The sequence below is a fragment of the Bos grunniens genome, chromosome 19 (genome assembly GCF_055505025.1).
Source record: "Bos grunniens cultivar Pamir isolate PY7600 chromosome 19, Bosgru_T2T1.0, whole genome shotgun sequence".
NCBI classification, from domain to species: Eukaryota; Metazoa; Chordata; class Mammalia; order Artiodactyla; family Bovidae; genus Bos; species Bos grunniens.
Window position 1 is genome coordinate 19,192,490 of NC_141183.1, and position 26,931 is coordinate 19,219,420.

The following is a 26,931-nucleotide window of genomic DNA, read 5'->3' on the forward strand; positions in this document are numbered from 1 at the left end:
AGTCAAAGGCTTTGGCATAGTCAATAAAGCAGAAGTAGATGTTTTTCTGGAACTCCCTTGCTTTTTCGATGATCCAGCGGATGTTGGCAATTTGATCTCTGGTTCCTCTGCCTTTTCTAAATCCAACTTGAACATCTGGAAGTTCGTGGTTCACGTACTGTTGAAGCCTGGCTTGGGGAATTTTGATCATTACTTTATTAGTGTGTGCTGCTGCTGCTAAGTCACTTCAGTGGTGTGTGTGAGGTGAGTGCAATTGTGTGATAGTTTGAACATTCTTTGGCATTGCCTTTCCTTGGGATTAGGATGGAAACTGACCTTTTCCAGTCCTGTGGCCACTGCTGGTTTTCCAAATTTTTTAGCATATTGAGTGCAGCACTTCCACAGCATCATATTTGTATTTGTTAACAGTCTGCTAAATCAATGTCATGACCCACTAGTGGGTCACAATCTGTGATTTCAAAAATTCTGCTTTAAGAAGGTCCTTTTTAATGAATCTCTTGGTAAATTCTCTTTTTATCTAGAAATGCCTTGATCATTTCTAAAAAATTTTCTTTTGGTATACAATTGAAAATGTTTTCTCTCACACTGAAGCATACTATTTTCTATCTTTTTTTTAATTGCTTTTGAATCTGCTATTAGTATAATTATGGGTGATCCTTAATTTTTTTCTGGGTAGTTTTATGATTTCATTGTCTTTAATCCCATAACGTACAGTTTCACTAGCATGTATTAGGTGCTTATTTTTTATTTAACCTGTGTGGTTTACCTTATGCTTTGTGTACCTGTGAAATCCTGTCTTATCACTTCTGAAAAATTTTCAGCCTTTATGTCAGTTCACCTACCATGAAACTCATCCTTTTAAATTGTACAGTTCAGTGCTTTTTAGTATATTCCACAAGGTCATGCAGCTATTGCTGCAGTCTAATTCCAGAACATTTTCACCACCCCTGCTTTATCTATTTTGAGCTGTTTCTTGACTGTCTTTAAACCTATCCCCTAAAGAGTTAATGCATTTAAAAATATTTTGCAATTAGGTTTTTCAGTTGTAAAAATCTCATTTGGTTCTTTCTGCAATTTGCATAGTTTTTTGGTTTTGTTTTGTTTTTTTATAATAGTGTTTTGTTTGCTCATATCTGTAACTCCATTTTATATTTTAAACATTTTATAATTACTTTATATTCTATAATAGAATATTCCAAAATCTGAGTTCTTGGAGGCTTAAATCTGCTGCTTATTTTTTGTGACTCTTGCTTTTGATAGATTTATTTCCTCTTATGTGTGTACTAATCTTTGATTATAACTCCTATTTTGCTGTTCCTAATCTAGGGGAAAATTTGGGACCAAAATTGAGGATGCTTTCTGAGAACATTTTTTATCCCTTCTGCCAAGACCCAGAGATGCTGAAATTTCCAGCCACTTCCAGGCTCTTTTCCTTGTTAGTGAGGCTTCTCAGGTTTAGCTGCACCACCTTTCTCCAACCTCAAGCACCATTGTCACCCATATGTCCTAAGGCGAGCCCTTGCCTATCACAGCTCTAATTTCAGTTTCAGATCATGGCTGATTTAAATTTTGTTTTGTTCTTTTTTTTCTTCTTTGATTTCCCCTTTTGGGATTTGCTTTTCTTTCTATGGTTCCTGCAATACAGTGAAAATTGTGTTTTATGTCGTCTGGTTGGTTGAGGGGCTTTTAGCCAGGGATAGGAGTAGGGGATGCCACAGTATCTAGTCCACCAGACTGCCAAAAGCGAAGGTGAAATTAAGTTCTTTCGACTTTTGTTTATTTAAAGACAGCTCTTAGTATAACCGCACACTAATTACCCTACGAGATTGCTCCTTGTGTTCTATCTGACTTTAACTGGTACCATTAAATATTATGAAAAGCCCTTTTTCTCTCTTCCAATAAGACTACTTTTTTATAACATTCGCCAAGTTCATTTTGTTTGTTTTATTTTGTGGTTCCTGTAGGATTATGTTGACAAAGAGAAGGCCATTGCCAAAGCACTGGAAGACCTTAGAGCCAACTTTTACTGTGAACTCTGTGATAAGCAGTATCAGAAACACCAGGAATTTGACAACCATATCAACTCCTATGATCATGCACACAAGCAGGTGAGGAATAGTTAATTTCTAAAAAAGAAAAAGATACGTTATTTGTTGTTATAAATTTTAAACTTTATGAGAATACTCCCCCAAACTTGTTGACTGTGGTTTCTTGTATCTGCCTGTCTTTATCTGAGGTCATCTGACTGACTTGATTTTTTTTCAGTGACAGAAGTCCTGACATAGACCTCATCCTTCTAAGATTGTAGAGTGAAGAATTGTGAGGTTCATGCATAAAATTTTTGGCTTTGAATGGTTTCTAAATTTGTATTTAGTTTGATAATTCAGCTAAGGATCATTGGGAGCTTTTTTCCAGTTCTCCCTGTTCCTGAACTTGTTAAACTTTGAACAGTTATCCCAGGCTTTGGTCATTTCATCTTCTGTTATCTAAGAATTCATGCTGTGTTGGGTATTTCCTATCAGTAAGTCATTTTGTTACTTGGTATACCTTGGAAGATAGATAAATCTTGAAAAGAGAAATAAAGTTAGATGCTATTTTAACTTTAACAAAAAAATTCTGATGCTGCATGTTGAAGAGCTTGTTGAAAAACAAATTACACCTTCTTTATGGCCTTTTTTTCTTTCTTCCGTTCATTGATTTAGAAAAGTAAATGATTCCTAACTAGTTACCAGCATAAAGAAGGTGGCATTAATTCCCTTGGGAAATTTTAGAAGAAGGAAATGAGTCCTTAAACCTGTAGGACAATTTTGAGACATTTGATCATAGGTGACTTTAGCAGAACTTGCCAGGTCTTTGGGGGCACAGTGGTTGTATTTGATAAATTTGTAAGATGTATGAGCATTGCTGAAATGCTCTTATAAGCTGGACATTTTGAACCGTTTTTCTAATCTTTGCTTCATCTTCCAGCCAACCATTTCAGTGCACGTAAAAGGCAAGCTTTGACTAAGTTTTCTTTTACTAGCATAGGAATAGTTTATAAGCTAGTTGTGGTCTTCCACTTTTTTGCAGCAATCTTTTCCATCGTTAACCACACCTAACCAGTTTAAGATTTAAGAATCTTTCATTAATAGAGTTGTATTGAAGACAACTTTTCAACTTTATATGCAACTTTAGACATTGTTTTAATATATTGTCAGCTCTGCTTGATTTAAGGAAGAGAAAACTAGAGAGCATATATATGGACAAGATATATTAGCAATTACCTTACTATTTCAAAGAATCAAGAAAGACAAATGTAACAGTGACTGTTGCATCCAATTTATTGCATCCAAATTATTGTATCCAATAATTTTTCTCAGCTTTTTGGTGTGTGTGTAAGTCAAATTTGGGAGTTTTTTGTTTTTGTTTTGTTCTCTGGAGTTAACAAAGACATTTAGCATCTAAATATACGTCTACCATTTTGGGCTCATGAGCATTTCTTTAAGAAATTTCTTTAAGAATTGTATTTGATAAATTAAAAGAGTAGTTACATGTATATGTATAACTAAATCATTTTGCTGTTTACTTAAAACTAATGCATTACAAATAAACTATACGCCAATATAAAATAAATTTTTTTGAAAAAATTAAGACTCCAGAAGAAACTTTAGACACCAAAAGAACATTAAGAAAGATTACATTTGTAGTTGATAAGTTTCTTGACTTCCCTTTCTTAGAAAAAAATGAATGAGGAAGTATGATTCAAACTTGAATCATGTGTTGACTTGCTTTATAACGGGAAAAAATTCTGTCAGAGCAAAACAGTTTGGCAAATTAAATCTGAGATAACTACAAAACTAATAAAATTCACATTGACAACAATTAAAGTGATGATGATTTTTAGTGATGTGCTCTCAGTTTGAGAATAGTAAAATTATTATAGCTCTGGTTCATTTGAGTTTCACATATTTATTCTCTTGTGCACCTTGTGTGGACTCAGTTCTCTCACCACTTTTCTCTTCTTTTGTGATTCTTCACCTGGGGAGATTTTGTCTCCCAAGGGACACTTGGCAATGTCTGGAGACATCTTTGATTATCACAACAAGAGAGATGGTGTTAATGGCACCTAGTGAGTAGAGACTGAGGATGCTGCTAAACATCCTACAGTTCACAGAAAAGCTTGCAACAAAGAATCTGGCCCAGAATATTGATCAGTAGTGCTGAGGTTGAGAAACTCTGTTCTCTTAGAACTACTGAAAAACTTTCAAGTACCCATGATACTGTGTGGCCTTTGTTTGATACAGACCAGTTTCTGTCATTATAAGCCCCTAGTTATGTTGTAAACATTTATACTGTTTTCATCTCAGTGATCTCAGATATATTCATGCATTACTGTGTTTTAGAGATTCATCAAAATGAAAGTAAAAAATTAAGGATTTCTTATATTGAATTACCTTATCCATTAATATAGAATATATCTGTGATTCCTGGTCTGGCAACAAAAATCTAGCTGGTATGATTAATGAATGTATATAAGTTGATTTCTTCATCTTAATCAAAAACCCATCTTAGGTATAAAACAAAGAACAGATGCAGTCTAAGTTTGTTATTATAGTTCTTTTTCCTGCCTTTAGGATTTCTAAGGAGACTTTAATTGACCTTGGTACAAAACAGCCACAAAGCAGCTAAATAACTCCTAAGAGGAGGAGATAGGTCCTATTTTTCATTCCTCTTTGATGGACATGAACTTACCATACAAATGGACCTACCATTTTCCAAATTTATGCTCTAAAATCATAGACACCCTGTCTTGTCTTCCAGGCAGGCACACAGGATTATTATGAATCTGAGATAATAGGTAAGTACTTTCAACCCTATATTAGTAATCCCTAGTTTGCATCTTCTGTCAAAGTTACACCATTAAAACTTTCCAGAGAAATAATCTATATGTTAGTGGTAAACTTCCTAGTATAGGTAGGATCCTGAACACGCACTTATCTTTATTAAGCACAAATAATCGCTAGTGGTTAAGAACCTGCCTGCCAATGCAGGAGACATAAGAGACACGGGTTTGATCCTTGGGTTGGGAAGATCCTCTGGAGAAGAATGGCTGTCCACTCCAGTATTCTTGCCTGGAGAATCCCATGAGCAGAGGAGCCTTGTGGGCTATAGTCCATAGGGTCGTGAAGAGTTAGAGACGACTGAAGCAATTTTGCGAGCACACACACACAATGTCTCAAAAAGGATCTATTTGGTCACCTTCATTTGTGGTGATTTTTGTAATCCTCCCCACCTCCTTGGTGCTATGTACATCTCACTATTCACTAGTTTTTCTCAGTTTTCTAAGATATCTTGTGAAGAGAGTCATTAATATGCAAGTATTAAGACCCAGCTTGATTTTCAGAAATGAAAATCCTAATTAGACATTTTGGCTGTTTTTAGCAGTTTAACACTCTTTAATAGTGATAATTTTGTACATTTTGAGATCTCCAAGGGTAAGCCTTCCTTTTCTTAAGAGGTAATCCAATCTGTGATGCATTTTTATATAAGTTTCATATGCCTGAGTGTTCAATAAACGTTAGTATTCATCTTCTACCTTTGTTGGCTTAGTTACAAAAGTTAAAGTTGACTGTGAAGCAAAACATTTTTCCATCTCTACCTCTGTGCCTTTTTATTTTACATAGCTTTTAAAAACACATATCTGCTAATGGATATACAGTAGAAACCATTTTCTTTAGCCTTGCAAGATTTAAATTCCAAACTCCAAAGAATAATCTCTTTCCCATAGGTAAATTTGTAGCAGCACAGTGGTCGGTGCATTATTTTAACACTGATGTGTTTTAGTTTTGCTTTCTTAGTGCCTTGTTACTCATTCAGGATTCTTCCAGTCTTACTCTTTTATTTGTGCCACTAAGGGGCCCTCCTCACTAGCTTCCAGTACATAAACTAGAGATCACAAATTCCCCCAGATGCATGCACAGTTGACCCTTGAACAACATGGGGTTAGGGGTGCCAACCCTCCATTCAGTCGAAAATCTGAGTATGATTTGTTTTTGGTCCTTCATATCTGAGATTTCTCTCCCTCTCGATGGTTCCATATCTGTGGATTCAACCAACCCCAGATCTGTAGTACTGTAATGTTTATTATTGTACTGTAGTATTTACTATTGAAGAAAATCCTGTCATATAGTACTGTAGTATTTACTATTGAAAAAAATCCACATATCAGTGGATCTACACAATTCAAACCCATGTTATTCAAGGATCAACTGTGTTTGTCTGGTATTTGTGGTGGTAGTTTTTTCTCCTTTAATTTCAGTTGATTCCCAACATTTTTAAATGAGATGTTACATAATTCAGGTTTTGATTTATCTTGAAAAATTGAAGCTTCTGAGAACATTGGGCCTACATAATCAACATAACAGTTGGCTAAAGCTGAAAGCTTACCTTCTCTTTAGAAATGCATGTGCTCCTTCTCCAATTATATATATATGATTTCCACTTCATCTTCTCTCTTACACCAACCTGTGTTACCTGCCAAATCCCGCTATAAACATTTTTAAGTTTGTGACTCAGGACTATACCTTTCCCTCACCTCCAACAAGCTTCCACAGGTTGTAGTTGATGCTAGGAAAGTAGCACATTGAAAAGACGCCTGCTTGTTCCTGCTTAGTTAGTGTTTGTATAACTTCCTTGCAGTTTCAAAACCATGTGGTAGTACGATCCAGTTATCAAAATCTGGTACTGTAAAGCAACCTTGAGAAATTGCTTGAACTTGTTCATAGAATCAATATCTCCATCAGAGTAAAGAATGCTTTCAGCCTGCCTCTTCTTCCTGCTAAAATAGCTTCAGTATGAAAACCCCTGTACTGTTCTACTTTTTAAAAAAAAAAGAAATACCAAGGTCTGTTTTAGCTGTAAAAATAATGGTTTCCTGGACTTTGTAAATGACTGAACTAAATTAAATTACTAAACCATTTAAGCCTGTAACAGGTATTAGTGACTTCTCTATTCTGAACTATACAGAGTAGAATCTCTAACTACTACATGATTTAAATTAACTTTGTCTAAACTGTTGACTTTCTGACAGCATTGCTTGCTCTTAGTTAACTATAGCACCTGGTAATGTGTACCAAAAAACAGAAATGTTCAGAGTTTTCCTCGCCTCTCAAAAATAAAATAGGTTCTGAATTGAAGTATTTTGAGAAATTGTTTGGTGATGGAAGGAATGATCATTTTTGGACTTCACATGGGCTTCATTCAAGTTTGGTGTACTCTCCACTTGAAATTTCACTACTTGTCCAGTTTTTGCCAAGATACATTCAATCCTCTATGCTTGGCACTTCCTACATCAGGACAGTAAGCATACCAAAGCCAGTTGAACCTCTGGCAAGACCACTGCAGATTTGAAATGTAACTATATTCCTTTTTCAGTGCAACTTACGATGTTCAGTGCAGGGGTCACAGTGGATGGGACACAGAAAAGTATCAATAAAAACAAAACTAAAAAGGCAAGGTGAGAAAAGATAATTCTCGGACTAAAGTAAAATGAAAAAGATCATTCTAAGTGAAACCACTAAGATTAGCTACCATGAAGATATTTCATAGCTGCTGTATATTTGAAGTGTTGATAGAAAATTATAAATTAGAAAAATAATAAATTGATTATTGTAAAAATGTGAAAAAGGTTAAGAAAATCATAAAGTATTTATGAATGCCAAAGCTTTATAAATACTGACTTAAAGAGCACAGTTCACTTCTGAAGAGATTTTTCTCTGAGAAGCAAAAGCAAATGTGATGAGAGAGGAATGTATCTCAGAACTTAAGCATATTGTAGTTGTAATTTAATAACCTACAGCAGAGAGGTGAAAATTTTAGGTTCGGTTGTGTTTTGTATTGCTGTGGATGCCATTTTCTTTGGGACTGTTTTAGTTAATAAAAGAATGACTTCATTTGGCCAGTCTCCCAAAAATTGAGCATGATTTGAGCCTTTTCACCTGTTAAATCTTACCCACCACCTCTGCTTTTGTTGAAAATAGACTCCTTACACCCTGCTATCACAGCATAGTTAATCTTGGAAAACTCTGTGTCTGTTCAGGGAAACTGTCTGCTTTTGTGATCAGGGGTAACCCTAAGCAGACCTTTTCGGAGCTAAGGTTGCTGGTAAACCCTATACTTTAATACTGTTAGTATGTATTTCTAACTCTGTTCTTCCTTTTGGCACTCAGTTCCAAAGTGAATAAAAGTGATTCTGCCTTATTTACATTCTGTAGCTTTCAACTGGTTTTCTGCTCGTGTACACATACATTCTTCACAGTGGTGCACCATGGGAGATTCTGGCATATGAGGCTATATGTTCTGTTGTAATCTCAAAAGTTAAAGCAACTTCAGGAATGATAAGTTTATGAACAATATTACTGAAAAGAGAATTCTGAACTAGGATGTTGCTGTTTCATTTGCTTTGGGCCTAAGCAGCTCTTCTGAATTATGCTCCTTCAAATTTTACGTAGAGGGCAAATCTTTGTTTTCAGATATGATCTCAAGGATTACATAGATATTCTTAAAACTTGTTATCTGCAAAACCACAATGGTATACCATTTCACACCTACTTAGGTTGCCAAAATGAAAGAAATTCAGTAAGCGCTAGAGAAGATATGGAGAAATTAGAACTTTTCTACACTGCTAGAGGGGTAATAAAATGGTGCAGCCCCTGTGGAAAACACTTGATAGTTCCTCAGAATGTTAAATATAAAGCTACCATATGACCGATATATACTCAAGAGAAATAAAAATAGGTCCACATGAAAACTTGTACAGGTTTGTTTACAGCAACACTATTCATCATGACCCAAAAGTGGAAACAACTGAAATATCCATTAAGTGATGGATATACAAGATGTGGCAGTCATACAATGAAATGTTATTCAGCAATAAAATAGAATGACTTACTGATAAATACAGCATGCATGAATCTTGAAAATATTATGCTAAGTGGAAGAAGCCAGTCACAAAAAAACCTTATATTGTATGATTTTGTTTATATGAAAAGCTTAGAATAAGCAAATCTATGGAGAATACAGTTCAGGTTTCCACACATTGGGTAGCAAGGGACAGTGAGGAATGAATGCTAATGGTTGGGTTTTCCTTTGGGGATAATGGAAATATTCTAAAATTAGTGCTGCTGGTGGTACAACTCTGAAAATATACTAATAAACCCACTAAATTTTACACTTTAAATGGATTAATTTTATGGTATATGAAATACATATTAATAGAATTATTTTTAAAAACTTCATTATCAAAGTTAACTTTTAGTAGTGATGATGGTGACTTCATGTACATAGATATGTGTGTGTATGTTTAGGTATGGATGTGTGGAAAATACCTTAAAGCAGTATATGCATGATGCTATTCATACCATACTTTTAAGGCTTTTGCTGAATTTCAGAACATAAATATAATGCAGTGATTTTATGACAGATTAATTTGACATTCACCAAATGATATTAAGTTATTGTGTTTCAGAGTAATTGTGCACAAATAAAGTATTGCCATAAATGACTAATTAGAATTACAGTTACTTAGCCCCAAAAAATGTATACTTGTCTATTTCCCCTCTGACTTTTTTCAGTATCTGTAATCAGCATTAGTTTTAGTTTTCTGTTACAAAACATTTGGGTTTCTATGTTACTGAATAAAACTCATTTTCATCACTTACTGATATGCACGTGCTAAAAGAATTTACACCTAATGCCCAGTAACTTGGATTTCCTTAATCTTTCAACTCGAATCTTTTTTCCCTGAGTGGTTTACTGCTGAGGCTCTCTGTGTTCTCTGCTAGTCTTTTCCCTCCCTCACTGCACAGTGATTTCGTGGACTGGCTCATCCAGAGGCATCACACACACTGAATCTTGAATTGGCCAAGTAACTGCAGCATGACTGCTCCGGTTTGGGAGAGGAGAGACATTCCTCATTAATGTTCTGTCATTGGAGAGAGGCTGGGAACAGTGGGGAGAAGAGCCATGGATTTAGGGGTATGTGGGATCGTTGACATAATGGAAAGGGAGTAGTTGAAGCTCAAAAAAGGCTGGATTATGTTTGGGCAGAAAAACAGATTGAGTTATAAACAACCACTGCTTCTTTGCTCACTATTTTCCATCTCCGTTCATGAAGTCTCCTGTACCATAGATAAGGTGTGTGTGTTGGAGGGTTAGTTAAGAAGGAAGACTAAGAGCAGTCTGTCTCCTTGGAGAGAGGGATTGCTGTCTGGTGAGAGAAAGAAATCACAGATAATCTTCTGACCCCAAAGAGATAGAATTCAGTTTCTCTTTAGAATTGCATGTGTATTGGAACATAGGATGTTTAGTGACAATAGAAAATACTCTCTGCCTATTTTCTAATACCTGAAATTCTCTTCACATGGAAATAACGGTTTTATTATTTAAAGTGCAATAATAGATTTTAAATACTTGAGAAAGATAATAGATTTATTCCTAGTGAAGTATACTCAATCAAATATAAGCTTCTAGCATCAAATTTTGTTGTGGTTCAAGAGAGAAGTGTAGCATCAAAAGATATTAAAAGTATTTTATTAGATTGAGGTCGTTACTATCTTTTGTTGGTAGGGAAAACAGTGTGCAGAAGTCTGTGGCTCATTCATTCCTGGCTCGCATACATCACCACTCCTTACTGTTGACACTCCACATTATTAATAACGTGGGCAAGCTTATCACCTGCACCAAAAACCTGGTAAGATATACCAGATTCTCAGTTCCTTGGTTTAATTGTTCAGAGTTGAAAGGTAGAGCAGGATTTTGTGTCTGGAGCAGATATTTTTCTGCCAGTACACTGCGGTTTAGCCGGTTTTAAGAACTGGAAATGTCATTTACATTTGAAGTGGTCTTTAGCCCAACTGTGGATGGATATTTTAAGTGCTGGGTTATTTGTTAAGTTCGTCCCTCTACTGGTCTTTTGGGAAATTTAATGGAAATGCCAGCTACCATGTGATTGAAATCAATGAGAAATTATGTTTCCTGCCACAAGTGTGTATACTTTTTTGGACATTTGTTGTTGATTTTTTAGAAAAACAGGATCTTCAAACCCTTTCATTATGAATGGGGTTTGGTCTCCTTTCCTTTGAATCAGATATTTTCCAGCTAAAATTGTGTTATATGGCTTAAATTTATATTAATAAACATTAATAGTTGAATAAATATGTAAATTTATTAGCAATTTTCTTCAGAAATTATACTTTATAATTTTCAGAGATAATATATAGGACATAGTAGCTTTGGAGTCACCTAAATGATTAATTAGATCCATTCACATTAGACAGTGTGCTGGTTTGAAGGTTTTAACTTGACTTTGTGTACAGTATGGAATTTGCTCAGCCTTTGAAAATAGTTTTGGATTGACACATCTGTACTTTTTGGTTTCCTTACTGGAACTCTGTCTTCTTTGACAGACAGATATGTTGCTCTTTTATTCTTGTTTAGAAAAGGTTATCTAAAGTTTAGTTCCCCTCAGAATTCAAGTGGAAAGTAAAAGTACAGGTCACAGGGAGAATTTCATGTGGGTATTCAGTGACAAATGAGCTAAGCTTGGTAGCCTTTTGAAATAGGCAACTTCGGAAAACTGACTCTGAATTAGGGTTTTATACCTATATAAAAAATTACTTTTTAGATTGGAAATTGAGAAGTTTCTGGTCAGTACTTTTTTTGCCATTGGTCCAATTCTGTTCAGAAGTTAAGGGGCTTAAAATTCTGACCTTTTGGTTCTCTAAAGAATGAGATTTATGAGAATTCCCTGTCAATGCGGTGGTTAGGACTCAGCACTTTCACTGCCAGTGCCTGGATTCAACCCTGACTGGGGAACTTAACCTACATGCCAAGCAGTGTGTCCAGACAAAAAAAAGAGTAAGACTTCCTTACTATATAATAGTAATACCTAGGAAAACTATGTTATTTAACTTGACTATGTCTCTAGCCGGAGAAGGCAATGGCACCCCACTCCAGTACTCTTGCCTGGAAAATCCCATGGATGGAGGAGCCTGGTGGGCTGCAGTCCATGGGGTCACTGAGGGTCGGACACGACTGAGCGACTTCACTTTCACTTTGCACTTTCATGCATTGGAGAAGGAAATGGCAACCCACTCCAGTGTTCTTGCCTGGAGAATCCCAGGGACGGGGGAGCCTGGTGGGCTGCCGTCTATGGGGTCGCACAGAGTCGGACACGGCTGAAGTGACTTAGCATATGTCGCTAGTAAATATAGGAAAATATTTCTTACCAAACTTTCCTACGGATGATAACAAAAAGAAATGGTTGAAAATCAAGGATCCAGTGTTTTAAGCCATATTATTCACCAGCCACTTACCAGATGCAGTCTGTGGGTTTAGTGCTGCTCCTTAACAATGCAGGGTTGATTATAAAGATAAGCCAAAGTTCCTGCCCCAAATACAGGGGAAGGGGCAGAATTGAACCATTTAGACATAAAAAATGCTTTACATGTATTTATTTTGACACTTAATCTTGTTAATCTATTGCTATATAGCCCTGTTTTTCTAATGAGGGATTTTGAGTTCAGAGAGGTGAAACTGAAATTTTATACATACTGCCCTTCTGAAAGACAGGAATAAGTAGTCAGACAAAATGATGGTTGCTAGGTGAGCACTGTAACAAAGTGCTAGTAAGACAGCTCAGAAAGAAAAAGAATCCCATCTTTATGTAGAGATCAATAGAAACTTTGTGAGGGGAATTCAGTTTGACCTTGAATAGAAAGAAGAGACTTGGGTTTAGGAATCCATTTTTACCATTGGAACACCCTTATCTAAGAGAGACCTCAAATAGACATTTTGGGTTTGGGAAAGTTGCCAAGTCTTGTCTTTAAGATTTGAGTTAAATTCTAGGGTTCCAAATTCTCTTTTTAAAACCCCAGACTTGACCATAGAGTTTATAGAGGTGATATAGGAGTGTTGCCTATATCTTGTATAGGATTGGAATTTGCACTTGTTTTATTGATATCATCCTATTTTCTTCCTTCCCTACTTCTAATTATTGTGGTGGGTGGGAATTTGAGATGGGAGGTCTTCAGGATGATGTGGAAATAGTCTGTCCCTTCAACTTCAAGTTTGTACCAAGTGGCTGCTGAATGACTGGAAATCATTGACTTGGCCTGGAGACTCAAGACTTTGATAAAATGTTCATTCTTTTAGACAGGGTCCTTTAGTTTGGGAAATAACTCCTAAACGTGTGAGACGGAAAGGAATGACTGGGTATGGGGAGATTTTTCCAGGCCTATGAGGTGGCTGGAGAAAAAACAGTAGAAATGAGAAGAAATGGCATTTTATTTATCTTGGCCAGAGAGCCTGTTAAGTGTTTGGGTCAGGAAAAAAACTAGGTTTGTGGCCTAAAATAATCATTCAGTAGACCTGATAGACTCTCCATGCCCCATTCTCCTTGGAAGGAGGAATTTGGAATTCATGTTTATTTAAAATAGTTGCTCCTTCATCTTGAAGTGTTTTTTATAAAAAGCTTAATTCTGAGTAGCCAGCCTCAGTAAAACAATTTTGCCAGCCGTCGGTTACTTGAACATCCCCCAAATAAAGGTAAATAAGACTAACTACTCACAGACCACAGTGGTCTCTCCTGAAGTTCTGTAACCATTTTTCCTAAAGGAATGGAGACAGTTCCATTTATCTAGAAGGGATTATTACTGTGTCAGTCTGTGTATGTACACATACATGTTTTGTGCAGGTGCTTCCCTCTCCTCAAACGTTTTAGAGTTGATGGCTTTGTCCCTGATTGTTCAGTATAATAGTTTGCAGTCACTAAGAGAGCTTGTGTAGTAATGCTTGCTTTATTTTTTTTCTCTTCCACTCTTGTTTTATTTTTTACTTTTTTTTTTCTTTGTGATGTGACATTTTCAGCTGATGTATTGAAAGCAAATCCTTCTAATTTGGAAGCCCAGATCACAAGAGTGAGTTTTTCTACTAGTGTCTTTAGCTGTATATCTTTTTCTGTGTGTGTCTTTCCACCCTTTCCCTCTCCCAATTCAAAAATACTCAAAACACATTTCATAAATATTAGATAAGAAAATTCCTCTGTCTGTTCAGCATCATGCCGTTCCACAAAGCAATGTCCACTTTATATTGGGTCAAATTCCTTTTCTCAGTGCTGTTGTAAAAAGCATAGGTTAATGTATGTGTTTTGTTTTGGTTTGTTTGCTTTTATATTCTCTAGTATGTTGAAACTGATTTTAGTTCTGTCTTCATTGCAGATAGATATGTCTGGATTCTTGTCATCAGTGTGTCATAACACTGTTGTTATTTTTTGGTGGTTGTTTTTGTTTTAAGGATAATTATGTATAGTATCTTCTGAGAATAAAAGACCCATTCTTTCATCAGGATTTTAAGTAATAAATTCTTTGGCTTATCTATTCTCCCATCTCATTCCCTGGTTGTTCCTCTTGGGGCCATGAAGGAATGAAAAGCCACACCTATTACTTTCTAATTTCAGCAGACTGACCAGATGAAAGTGGTCAGACTGGTGAGCTCTGAACATGCAAGCATTAGAAGACGGTTTGATTAATTCACAGGAAAACTGTTCATGATGAAAAGAATAGCACCTTTTAATGGGGAAAGCAAAGTAGGCTTTCTATTTGTTAGTCTGATTCAGATAACCTTCCCATGTAAGCTGTACATTGCTTTTTAAGATCTTACACCTGGGTAATTTTCTGTACTGGCTTAACCCCTTTCTGTTCTCTTTGGCTTGTGTTATTACAGTTTAACTCATATTCTATTTGTCTAGTTTTGCATCCTGAAAGAGCAGGTGATTAAATAGTCCCTTTTCTTTTCTCCTAGTGTTCTAAAATTTGTTTGTTGCTTCTGAAATTATTTAATTTTGGCCAATAAAGCAAATGGTATGCTGTCCTAATTAGGAATGCAGATACTTCAGGTGCTTTACCCAGAGTAATCAGCCATTGTGTTTTCAGTTACCATAAGAGTACAACAATGTATATTCTACACTATGCTAAAACCATTGATTATGGATAAAAATTCTGAAGGCCTTGCTTTCAGGATCCCCAAGTTATTCTAAATCACCCACTCCCTGTTCCTTTCTTTTGTTACCTCAGAGATTGAAAGATCTCAAGCAGAGAGAGTTTGCTCGAAATGTCTCCTCAAGATCCCGCAAGGATGAGAAGAAACAGGAGAAAGCCCTACGGCGGCTCCACGAGTTGGCAGAGCAAAGAAAACAAGCTGAATGGTGAGGACACTGTCTCTCTGAGGGCTTACAAATAATTAATAATTTTTAAGATTTAAGAATTTAATAATCCTTTTCTTAAAAAATTAAGGTATAATTGACATATAATCCTTAAATTTTAAATAGATCTTCTTTCAAGCTAAAAGAATATCTATACTTGGAGTATAATATACTGATTAAGAATATGCACTCCTGGAACTTCCCTGATGGTCCAGTGGTTAAGGGACCATCTGCCTTGCAGTGTAGGGGATGTGGGTTCGATCCCTGATAGAGGGAACTAAAATCCCACATGGATCAGAGCAGTTGAGCCTACATGCTGCAACTAAGACCCAACACAGCCAAATTAAAAAAAAGAAGAAGAATATATGCTCCTGAGGCCATAAACCTATGATCTGTGTGACCTTAATTATCTAAGCTCTATGCCTCAGTTTCCTTATCAGTAAGATGGAAATGATAATAACTTAATTCTTACAGTTCTTGTGAGAAGTCATTAAGTTGTTATATCAAAGTGCTTACAAAAGAATTCTAGCACATAGAAGATCCTCAGTAAATCAGTAAATTATGCAAATATTATTCCCATTCTCCATCTTTCCTTGCCTCTCTGCTTGAGGGATCTCAGTGCCCAACCAGGGATTGAACCCCGAGCCATGGCAGTGAAATCGCCAAGTCCTAACCACACCAGGGAATTCCCCTCCCATATTATTCTTATGTAGAAAAGCACATACCTTACAGTATTCTACTGGAGCAGATTTCAGTGTTTTAACTGTGTAGAATTCAGTCAGTTCAGTTCAGTTCAGTCGCTGAGTCGTGTCCGACTCCTTGCAACCCCGTGAATCGCGCAGCACACCAGGCCTCCCTGTCCATCACCAGCTCCCGGAGTTCACTCAAACTTAGGTCCATCGAGTTGGTGATGCCATCCAGCCATCTCATCCTCTGTCGTCCCCTTTTCCTCCTGCCCCCAATCCCTCCCAGCATCAGAGTCTTTTCCAATGAGTCAACTCTTCGCATGAGGTGGCCAAAGTACTGGAGTTTCAGCTTTAGCATCATTCCTTCCAAAGAACACCCAGGGCTGATCTCCTTCAGAATGGACTGGTTGGATCTGCTTGCAGTCCAAGGAACTCTCAAGAGTCTTCTCCAACACCACAGTTCAAAAGCATCAATTCTTCGGCGCTCAGCTTTCTTCACAGTCCAACTCTTACATCCATACATGACCACAGGAAAAACCATAACCTTGACTAGCCGGACCTTTGTTGGCAAAGTAATGTCTCTGCTTTTGAATATGCTATCTAGGTTGGTCATAACTTTCCTTCCAAGGAGTAAGAGTCTTTTAATTTCATGGCTGCAGTCTCCATCTGCAGTGATTTTGGAGCCCCAAAAAATAAAGTCTGGCACTGTTTCCACTGTTTCCCCATCTATTTGCCATGAAGTGATGGGACCAGATGCCATCATCTTCGTTTTCTGAATGTTGAGCTTTAAGCCAACCTTTTCACTCTCCACTTTCACTTTCATCAAGAGGCTTTTTAGTTCCTCTTCAGTTTCTGCCTTAAGGGTGGTGTCATCTGCATATCTGAGGTTATTGATATTCCTCCCGGCAATCTTAATTCCAGCTTGTGCTTCTTCCAGCCCAGCGTTTCTCATGATGTACTCTGCATATAAGTTAAATAAGCAGGGTGACAATATACAGCCTTGACGTCCTCCTTTTCCTATTTGGAAACAGTCTGTTGTTCCATGTCCAGTTCTAACTGCTGCTTCCTGACCTGCATATAGGTTTCTCAGGCGGCAGGTCAAGTGGTCTGGTATTCCCATCTCATTCAGAATTTTCCGCAGTTTATTGTGATCCACCCACTCAAAGGCTTTGGCATAGTCAATAAAGCAGAAATAGATGTTTTTCTGGAACTCTCTTGCTTTTTCGATGATCCAGCAGATGTTGGCAATTTGATCTCTGCTTCCTCTGCCTTTTCTAAAACCAGCTTGAACATCTGGAAGTTCACGGTTCACATATTGCTGAAGCCTGGCTTGGAGAATTTTGAGCATTACTTTACTAGTGTGTGAGATGAGTGCAATTGTGCGGTAGTTTGAGCATTCTTTGGCATTGCCTTTCTTTGGGATTGGAATGAAAACGGACCTTTTCCAGTCCTGTGGCCACTGCTGAGTTTTCCAAATTTGCTGGCATATTGAGTGCAGCACGTTCACAGCATCATCTTTCAGGATTTGAAATAGCTTAACTGGAATTCCATCATCTCCGCTAGCTTTGTTCGTAGTGATGTTTTCTAAGGCCCACTTGACTTCACATTCCAGGATGTCTGGCTCTAGGTGAGTGATCATACCATCGTGATTATCTTGGTCATGAAGATCTTTTCTGTACAGTTCTTCTGTGTATTCTTGCCACCTCTTCTTAATATCTTCTGCTTCTGTTAGTTAGTAATAAGCAATAAAGCCTAGGAGATTCTATTTATTTCTCTACAGATTCCTGCCTTCTTGAGTATTGTTTTTAATGTTCCTTCATGGTTCTTGATGATAAGTATGGGGCTGGTATTTAGCCTTAGGTGGAATTAGCCCCCCTTAGCCCCACCTAGGGCTGCATTCCCAAGCAGCTAGTCTTTGATGGACCTAGTCTTTGAGCATCTGAGAATTCATGAGGTATGTGCCTCAATCTGAAGGATTTAGGTCCCTCTGTTTGTTTTTAAAGGCTGGCCAGGAACAAGAGGAGCTGGTTACAGTGGAAAGAAAAACTATGTGACTTTTAAAAGTTTACAGTGACGTTGAGGCCAGAGTTTTCAAGATCGTGACCTTTCTAGATTTTTGGGTACTTGTTTACTTATTAACTTCTCTTGTGTTTTGGAAAAAGGAGGAAGGGAGAGAACACATATAGTGTAAGTTTTGAAACAGAATTAACCCATGACCTCTAATACTGAGTTACAATGCCTGTAAACTGATTCTGATTCCTTCTTAGCAGTTCTTTATGTAATAAATACATTCCTCTTGGACTTGTTGTAAGGATACTTTCTTTAAAAATATATACCAGACCACTTTTTAGTTCCAGACATATTTTAGTACATGTTTTTCTTCATTGGTGACTTTTAGTTCTTTTTTATGTATTTATTCAATCAAACTGTGCAGCATTAGTACTGTTTAAGAAATAAACAGTTAAAAGATGACCAAGTAAACTCTTGGGAAGATAGAAGAAGGTTTTGATCCATCATCAGGTATATTTCATCATCCTAGGAGTAATGCATGACCCCATAGTATATTGGAGTTGCATGGCAAAGAGTAAGCAAAAGGTCACAATAAATTCTTTTTTATTTCAGTTTGAAGGTTTCTTTCCTATGGGGTGGATTTTGTGACACAGTGAGAGTATCTCTTGCTACCCTAGTCAGGTGGGTTCCATCTTCCAATAACAAGAGTTCAGATAGCAAAGGGGTTACCATATTATCTGAATATATTTGGTCCCTGAGTTTAGGACAACTAGTAGTTAGGGTTTAGATTAAGAGAATTTCATCCAAATAATTGTCTTCAGGTCTTGAGTTTGGCTTAAGAGATACCTGTATAACCCACACTGTAAAAATTTCAGATGTGACAGGAGTTTAAAACACTGGCTCTGAGGCTCCTTGGTGTTTCTGTTTTCAAAGCTGAGAAAGTACTTGGTAGAATCATGATCGTTGCATGGAGTGCCCAGAAGATGTCATAAAACCAAAGCAAATGTTTGGACATGGTGCCAGGAGATAGACACAGACTCTTCATTTCTGTAACAGACATGCTAACCTAACCACAGACCATCAGAGAGTAGCACAGTGGAGGTCTCTGACTGTGTTCAACTCAGGGAATAGGCACATTTTAAAAAATTGAAATCTGAAAGCAGACAAGAAATCGAGGGTTGTGTTTTTGTTTTGTTTTGTTTTTTAGCTGTACAAAGTACAATTGATCCTTGAACAATGTGGAGGTGAGGGGTGCTGATGACTCCAGTCCCCACACAAACTCATACACCTACACAGTCAGAAATTGTGTATAACTTTATAGTCAGTCTTCTGTATTTGCAGTTCCGCATCCAAAGATTCAGTCAGCTGCAAATTGTGTGACATGTATATACTAAAAAAAAAAAAAATCTGTATAAGTGGGCCCTTGTATTTCAAACCTGCAAACCCATATCATTCAAGGGTGAACTGTGCAACCTTTGGGAATAAATTTTCAGCCATATGTTTGGTAGCATAATGATGGGTAGGATGGTACAGTAAAAATTGAGAGCAGATACAAGACAGGTGGGCTATGCCAGATGGTAATGATAGTGTATTCAGTTGTGAGGTTAAACCTCAGTATTTAGACAGCTTAGGAAGAAACAGCAGTAACTGTCTATCCCTATGAATGTAGCTCGGTAGATTAGCAATATGAGACTTTGCCTTACCTTACTGAGCAAGTTCCTTCCGTTAGCATAGTGCTGAGGAAGGACCACCATTCAGTGTCTTTAAGATCTGCCTGTGATGAATGGTCAAACATAAGAGAGAAGTGTTTTAGAAGTATGAGGGACTTCCCTGGTGGTCCAACAGTTAAGACTCTGTGCCTCCACTGCAGGGAGCATGGGTTTGATCCCTCCTCAGGGAACTAAGATCCTGCATGCTTTGTGGCACGGCCAAAAAAATAACATAGTATGAAATGTACCCCTAAACCTGTTTTTTTGTTTGTTTTTCATTTTTCTAAACCATTGTATAGTGCACCTGGAAGTGGTCCCATGTTCAGACCAACCACAGTGGCTGTAGATGAAGAAGCTGGAGATGATGAGAAGGATGAATCAGCAACAAACAGTGGCACAAGTACCGCTGCCGCTTGTGGCCTGGGATCTGAATTCTCCACGGATAAAGGAGGCCCATTCACTGCAGTACAAATCACTAATACCACTGGGCTGGCACAGGCTCCTGGGCCAGCCTCTCAAGGCATCAGCTTTGGCATTAAGAATAATCTGGGGACCCCACTACAAAAATTGGGAGTGTCATTTTCCTTTGCCAAGAAGGCTCCTGTCAAACTCGAATCAATAGCATCAGTTTTCAAGGACCACGCAGAGGAAGGGACCTCTGATGATGGAACAAAAGCTGATGAAAAGGGTGCAGACCAAGGACTGCAGAAGGTGGGAGATTCTGATGGTAGCAGTAATCTCGATGGTAAAAAAGAGGATGAAGACCCTCAGGACGGAGGGTCCCTTGCCTCAACATTATCTAAGTTAAAAAGAATGAAGCGAGAAGAAGGAGCTGGGGCTACAGAGCCAGAGTATTACCACTACATCCCCCCAGCACACTGCAAAGTAAAACCTAATTTTCCTTTTCTGCTCTTTATGAGAGCCAGTGAACAAATGGAAGGTGATAATAGTACACACCCAAAGAATGCCCTAGACAGCAAAAAAAGTAGTTCTCCCAAGCCTAAAGGCTGCATCAAGGTGACAGCAAGCCAAGGACCAGAAAAGACAGTCAGTGAAGTCTCCGAACAGCAAATGGAAACCAGTGCGGCTGAGCCCTCAGAGCCTGGAAGCAAAGCTGAGACAAAGAAGCCCTCAGGAGGGGACGTAAGTGAGCATAGTTTAGAGATTCAGAGTCAGAAGGATTCAGAGATCCAAATGTGTGAGTCTGACCCTCCTAAAGAAACTTCTCAGGCTACTCCAGCAGGGAGAGAAAGCCGGGAGGGACCCAAACATCCAACCGGTCCTTTCTTTCCGGTTTTAAGCAAAGATGAAAGCACTGCCCTCCAGTGGCCATCAGAACTGTTAATTTTCACGAAGGCAGAACCCTCCATTTCGTACAGTTGTAACCCTTTGTATTTTGACTTCAAGCTTTCAAGGAACAAAGATGCCAGAGCAAAAGGGACAGAAAAGCCAAAGGACATAGGAGGCTCCTCAAAGGACCATCTCCAAGGCCTTGATCCTAGTGAGCTGCATAAAAGCCAGGAGGAGGAAGAGAGTGTTCAACATTCTTCAGGAGGCAGAATCGATGCACCTGCTTCAGGGGCTGCCTGTAGCGGCCTAAATAAGCAGGAGCCTGGGGGTAGCCATGGATCAGAGACAGAAGACACAGGGAGAAGCCTTCCTAGCAAGAAAGAACGATCTGGGAAGTCCCACCGACACAAAAAGAAAAAGAAGCACAAAAAATCCAGCAAACATAAACGGAAACACAGGGCTGACCCAGAAGAGAAAAGCTCTAAGGCAGAATCTGGGGAGAAGTCTAAGAAGCGCAAGAAGCGAAAACGAAAAAAGAATAAATCATCAGCCCCAGCAGATTCTGAACGGGGGCCCAAACCAGAACCCCCTGGTAGTGGTAGCCCTGCACCACCAAGAAGACGGCGGCGAGCCCAGGATGATTCGCAGCGGAGATCCCTTCCAGCTGAGGAAGGGAGCAGCGGCAAGAAGGATGAAGGCGGAGGCAGTGGGAGCGCCCAAGATCATGGTGGGAGGAAACACAGGGGTGAACCTCCCGCATCATCCTGCCAGCGAAGAGCTGGCACCAAGCGGAGCAGCCGATCCAGCCATCGAAGTCGACCCAGTAGTGGAGATGAGGACAGTGATGATGCATCATCACGCCGGCTGCACCAGAAGTCTCCATCCCAGTACAGTGAGGAGGAGGAGGAGGAGGAGGAGGAAGAGGAAGAGTCGGGCAGTGAGCATTCCCGAAGCCGCTCACGGTCTGGCCGGCACCATTCCTCTCGCCATTCCTCCCGGCGCTCTTACTCCAGTAGCTCAGATGCTTCTTCAGACCAGAGCTGCTATAGTAGACAACACAGTTACTCTGATGACAGCTATAGTGACTATAGTGACCGGTCACGAAGGCACTCCAAGCGCTCCCATGACTCTGATGACTCAGACTACGCCAGCTCCAAGCACCGGTCCAAGCGGCACAAATATTCATCTTCTGATGATGACTATAGCCTCAGTGGCAGCCAGTCCCGAAGCCGATCTCGGAGTCATACCAGAGAGCGCTCAAGATCCAGGGGCCGTAGCCGCAGCAGCAGCTGTAGTCGCAGCCGGAGCAAAAGGAGAAGCCGCAGCACCACAGCCCACAGCTGGCAGCGGAGTCGGAGCTATAGCCGGGACCGCAGCCGCAGCACCCGGAGCCCTTCACAGAGATCAGGCTCCAGGAAGGGATCGTGGGGGCACGAGAGCCCTGAAGAGAGGCGTTCTGGTCGTCGAGACTTCATTCGCTCTAAAATCTACCGCTCCCAGTCTCCCCATTACTTCCGATCAGGCCGGGGAGAAGGTCCTGGGGAGAAGAAGAAAGAAGACGGCAGAGGAGATGATGGTAAGGGAATAGGCCCACCCTCCCAGAACAGCAGCGTTGGCCCAGGAAGAGGGTCAGAAGGTGACTGCAGCCCTGAAGACAAGAACTCTGTCACTGCCAAGCTGCTACTGGAAAAGATTCAGTCAAGGAAAGTGGAGAGGAAACCCAGTATGAGTGAGGAGGTGCTGGCCACCCCTAATAAAGCCGGTCTCAAGCTCAAGGACCCCCCACAAGGTTATTTTGGACCCAAGCTCCCCCCTTCTCTTGGCAACAAGCCTGTCCTTCCTCTGATAGGGAAGCTCCCAGCTACCCGAAAGCCCAACGCCAAGAAATGTGAAGAGTCTGGCTTAGAAAGGGGAGAAGAGCAAGAACAGTCAGAGACAGAAGAAGGGCCTCCAGGGAATAGTGATGCTCCATTTGGACATCAGTTCCCCTCAGAGGAGACAGCTGGCCCCTTATCAGACCCACCCCCAGAAGAGCCAAAGTCTGAAGAAGCTACTGCTGATCACCCTGTGGCTCCGCTAGGCACCCCAGTGCACTCTGACTGCTATCCTGGGGACCCATCCATCTCCCATAACTACCTCCCTGACCCCAGCGACGGGGACACCCTTGAGTCCCTGGATAGTGGCAGTCAGCCAGGCCCCGTGGAGTCCAGCTTGCTGCCTATAGCATCAGACCTCGAGCCCTTCCCCGGTTACGCACCGCCCAGTGGGGAACCCAGTATTGAGTCAGTTGATGGAGCCGAGGATGCATCCCTCGCCCCACTGGAGAGCCAGCCCATCACCTTCACTCCCGAGGAGATGGAGAAGTACAGCAAGCTCCAGCAGGCCGCACAGCAGCACATCCAGCAGCAGCTTCTGGCCAAGCAGGTGAAGGCCTTCCCCGCTTCGGCCGCCCTGGCCCCAGCCACTCCAGCCTTGCAGCCTATCCACATTCAGCAGCCGGCCACGGCCTCTGCCACCTCCATCACAACTGTGCAGCATGCCATCCTACAGCATCATGCCGCAGCAGCTGCCGCTGCCATTGGCATTCACCCCCACCCTCACCCCCAGCCACTAGCCCAAGTGCATCATATCCCCCAGCCCCACCTGACCCCCATCTCCTTGTCCCACCTCACTCACTCCATCATCCCTGGTCATCCCGCCACCTTTCTGGCTAGCCACCCCATCCACATCATTCCTGCCTCAGCCATCCATCCCGGGCCCTTCACCTTCCACCCTGTTCCACACGCTGCCCTCTACCCTACCCTGCTGGCTCCCCGGCCTGCTGCAGCAGCTGCCACTGCCCTCCACCTTCACCCACTACTTCACCCCATCTTCTCAGGTCAGGACCTGCAGCACCCCCCCAGCCATGGCACATGAGTTAGGGGACAGGAGCCCAGACAGGGCCAGGGAAGGTGACCCATGCATCTTCCTTTGGGGTGTCGAGCCATTAATACCAGCAAGTAGAAGCTGGAATGGGCAGTGTCTGACAGCCAAAGAAGTGAGTTTTGGCTTGCAGGGGTGGTTTTAGATTTGAGGTTTGCTTTGGGTTTACTATCAGGGATTTTTTTTCCCTTTTTCCTTTTCTGTTTGTCCCTCCCTCTCCTGTGTTTCTAGGCTAGGGAACACCAGTAAGTGCTACCCACCCCTCTTCGGCAACATCCCCAAACTGTCGAGTTTAGATACTCCCCTCCTCCCTCTACTTTTTATCCTCTGCACTTCTGTGTATAAATTTTAAAACATTTTCCTCCTCTCTGGTTGGCGGGTTGTCCATCCGGTCCTGCCTTCTCAGTGTCTTTGACCTTGGTGACCTTATTTATCCCGAGTGAGGTGGAAAGGGAGTCTGACCTGGAACCAGATGCCACTCAGGCTGTCATTTGATCCACTTCCCACACAAACAGAGCCACACGTTTGGCACTGTTGTCCTTGTGTCCCTCATCCCAGAAGAGACATCTGCATATCCCAGAAAAGAAGATCGTATCATGAATAGAAGCTGCGGAACAGAGAGGAGCTCATGTGTCCGAAGGGTGTATTTTCTTCTGTCATGTTGATGTTTCCTTCTTAATTTATAGGATTTTTTTAATGTAAAAAATTGCACTGAACTCTATAAACGTAAATGCTGCTTTTTGTAGCTCATATAAAAAAGGTTCCATATTTGTAGTATACTGCAATAATATTTTTTACATCCAGCTCTTTAAGTGATCCTTGTTCTGGTGGCTTTGTGTAAATATGTTTGCCCTAGTTGAATTAAGAAACTTTAAAGGTTATCAAATGAAAACAAAACAAAAAATAAAGTATTTGTTTTCTGCTAGATGCAAAAATGACTAAGCATGTATATTTTATCAAGTTCATGTATTTTTTGAAGTTATGAACCATAAAAATGTTAAAAAGAGGAACATTGCTTAACTTTTTTTTTTGCTGAGACCTAATTTGCAGTAAGTGGTGCCGCCAGTACTGGGAGTTTTGAACTAACGGGCTGCAGTCAGCTAGGGGTATTGAGGAATAGTTTTGACAGTCTCCCTTATGTGGTTTGCCATTTCATACAGAGAAACTGGTGGGCCCCACGGAGGAGGAGAGAGATTCAAGAGCTTTATTCTCTGGAAGCAGTGAGATTCAAAGTGATTGTCCTTGGGGATTCCTGGGTTTCCAGGGTGCCTGTCCCAGGCAGTCCATTTGCCTTCCTAGTATTTAGCCCCCTCTGACAAAAATTTTTCATGTGCCTTTTGGGTTGGCTAGAAACTGAAGTAGAAGTAGACTGGAGCGTGGTAGAGTTGGGACGGTCTTCCTCCTCTAATTGAGGTGAGCATATTTTTAGATTCTGCAGATTTTTTTGCTTCATAGTTTCCATGCCTCTACCCAGCTTAGTTTAGGCAGTAAAGATTCCTTTTTTCTTTTCTCTCATGACACTTAGCAGAGGCAGTACCACCTGAATTCCTCTTCCTCCTCTTCTTACCTTTCACCTGGCTCTCAGTCCTGATGAGTACAATGACCCAAAGGTGTTCATCTTGTAGATCTCGTCTTCTTTGATGTAGTTAGAACTTCCCTGTTGGGAATTTCCTTACCTACTCCTGTGGCTAGAATTGGTTGGCTGGTCACCTGACAGGAAAAACAAAACCCTACGTACATGGGCCAGGGCTCCGTGTTCTGCCTTTCTTCTTCAATGTCCAAGACAGAAAGGCTTTGAGTTCATGTCAAGCAAGTGCTGGGCAAACAGAGACTCTGTTGAGCCTTCTACCTGTTCAGTGCTCCTCATCTGATTCAGAAGCATCACTTTTTTGATAAATAGCACTGGAAAATGAAATCATCTGTTTGAAGTGAAGGGACTCATTTTTCTTTGCTTTCAGCCCATGTAAATATTTAAATAATACAGTATTAACATTTTTGTGCTGCTTCCCATTAGCTTGTAGATTGAGCCATACTCTGGCTGCCTCTCTACCTTCCTGGGGGCAGTTTCCTTTAATTTCCACAATAGTGATTTTAAAACTAAAAGGAGAAACAAAATAATCTATCCTTACTTACAAGCATAACAGATTGTATTTAACTTTATCACATATGATAGAGATATATACGCTGTAAAATTAGGGAAAGGAACTTTCTAATAAACCAATGATTTGTGGAAACTTTAGAGTCTGTCGTGATTGTTGCCCCATCCACTGAGTGGGGAAGGGATGGAGTTATGGGTCACAAATAACATCTTGTATGAAGTGGTCAAAGGATAGATTCTTATGAACCAGCTGTTTATGATGTTTAGATTGTGCTTCTCAAAGCTCAGTCTGTGCAAGTAGAGGTGAAACGTTGTGTTGTGGGAGGAAGTGATGGTTAAGTTTCTGGCAGTCTTACGTAGATGTCTTGGAATGTATATCTCCTTTCCACCAACTCTCCCAGATTTGTTTTTCTTTTTGGCTGCATTGGGTGGCATGCAGGATCTTTCCCTGACCAGGGATTGAACCTGTGCCCCCTACAGTGGAAGCATGGAATCTTAATCTCGACTACCAGGGAAATCCGATTTGGGGGCTTTTGAGTGGACTTCAGGGCAATTGAAATGAGTCACCTGCCTGGCCTTCCCTGCCAGAGTCCTGAGTCCTCCAGTACCAGTCCTGAGTTATTCTCAACCCTTTACTATGAGTACAGTGCTAGAGAGCTACCTGGTAAAAGGAAGAATGTGCTAATTGTTACTGAGCAGATAAAATTCTCTACTCTTCTATATGCAAAAGGCAGGGGAGATTGTGCATCACATGCTTACCATAGTCCTGTAGTGATGAATTCGTTTCCTCTCTTCTTCAGCCTTTCAAGAAGGAACAGTACAATGTCTATTTCTATTTTCCTATTCTTACACAGTTGTATTCTCCCCTTGAAAAGAAGCTATTCCACTTGAACCTTGAGTTGGATGCTCAACTCAGATCTGCCTATTTCTCTAAAATAGCAAAATCCCCGCCCCCAAGTAAAGGATGTTAGAAAATGA

The 26,931-nt window shown here is 40.2% G+C and overlaps 1 protein-coding gene across 8 annotated transcripts in view; it reads left to right on the top strand.

Moving 5' to 3' along the window:
* GPATCH8 (G-patch domain containing 8) overlaps positions 1-26,089 on the top strand; it is a 94,940-nt gene extending 68,851 nt beyond the window's left edge. For 7 of the 8 annotated variants that reach the window (XM_086357355.1, XM_086357352.1, XM_086357353.1 and 4 more), the window contains 3 exons: positions 1,965-2,108; positions 15,111-15,241; positions 19,943-26,089. In XM_086357355.1, the coding sequence (XP_086213481.1) occupies positions 1,965-2,108; positions 15,111-15,241; positions 19,943-23,849 (4,182 nt within the window). In that variant the 3' untranslated portion in view covers positions 23,850-26,089. Of the gene's footprint in view, positions 1-1,964; positions 2,109-4,800; positions 4,838-13,905; positions 13,956-15,110; positions 15,242-19,942 lie in introns of all 8 variants that reach the window. The other variant, XM_086357356.1, reaches the window with a different exon arrangement.
* Positions 26,090-26,931: the final 842 nt, after the last annotated feature.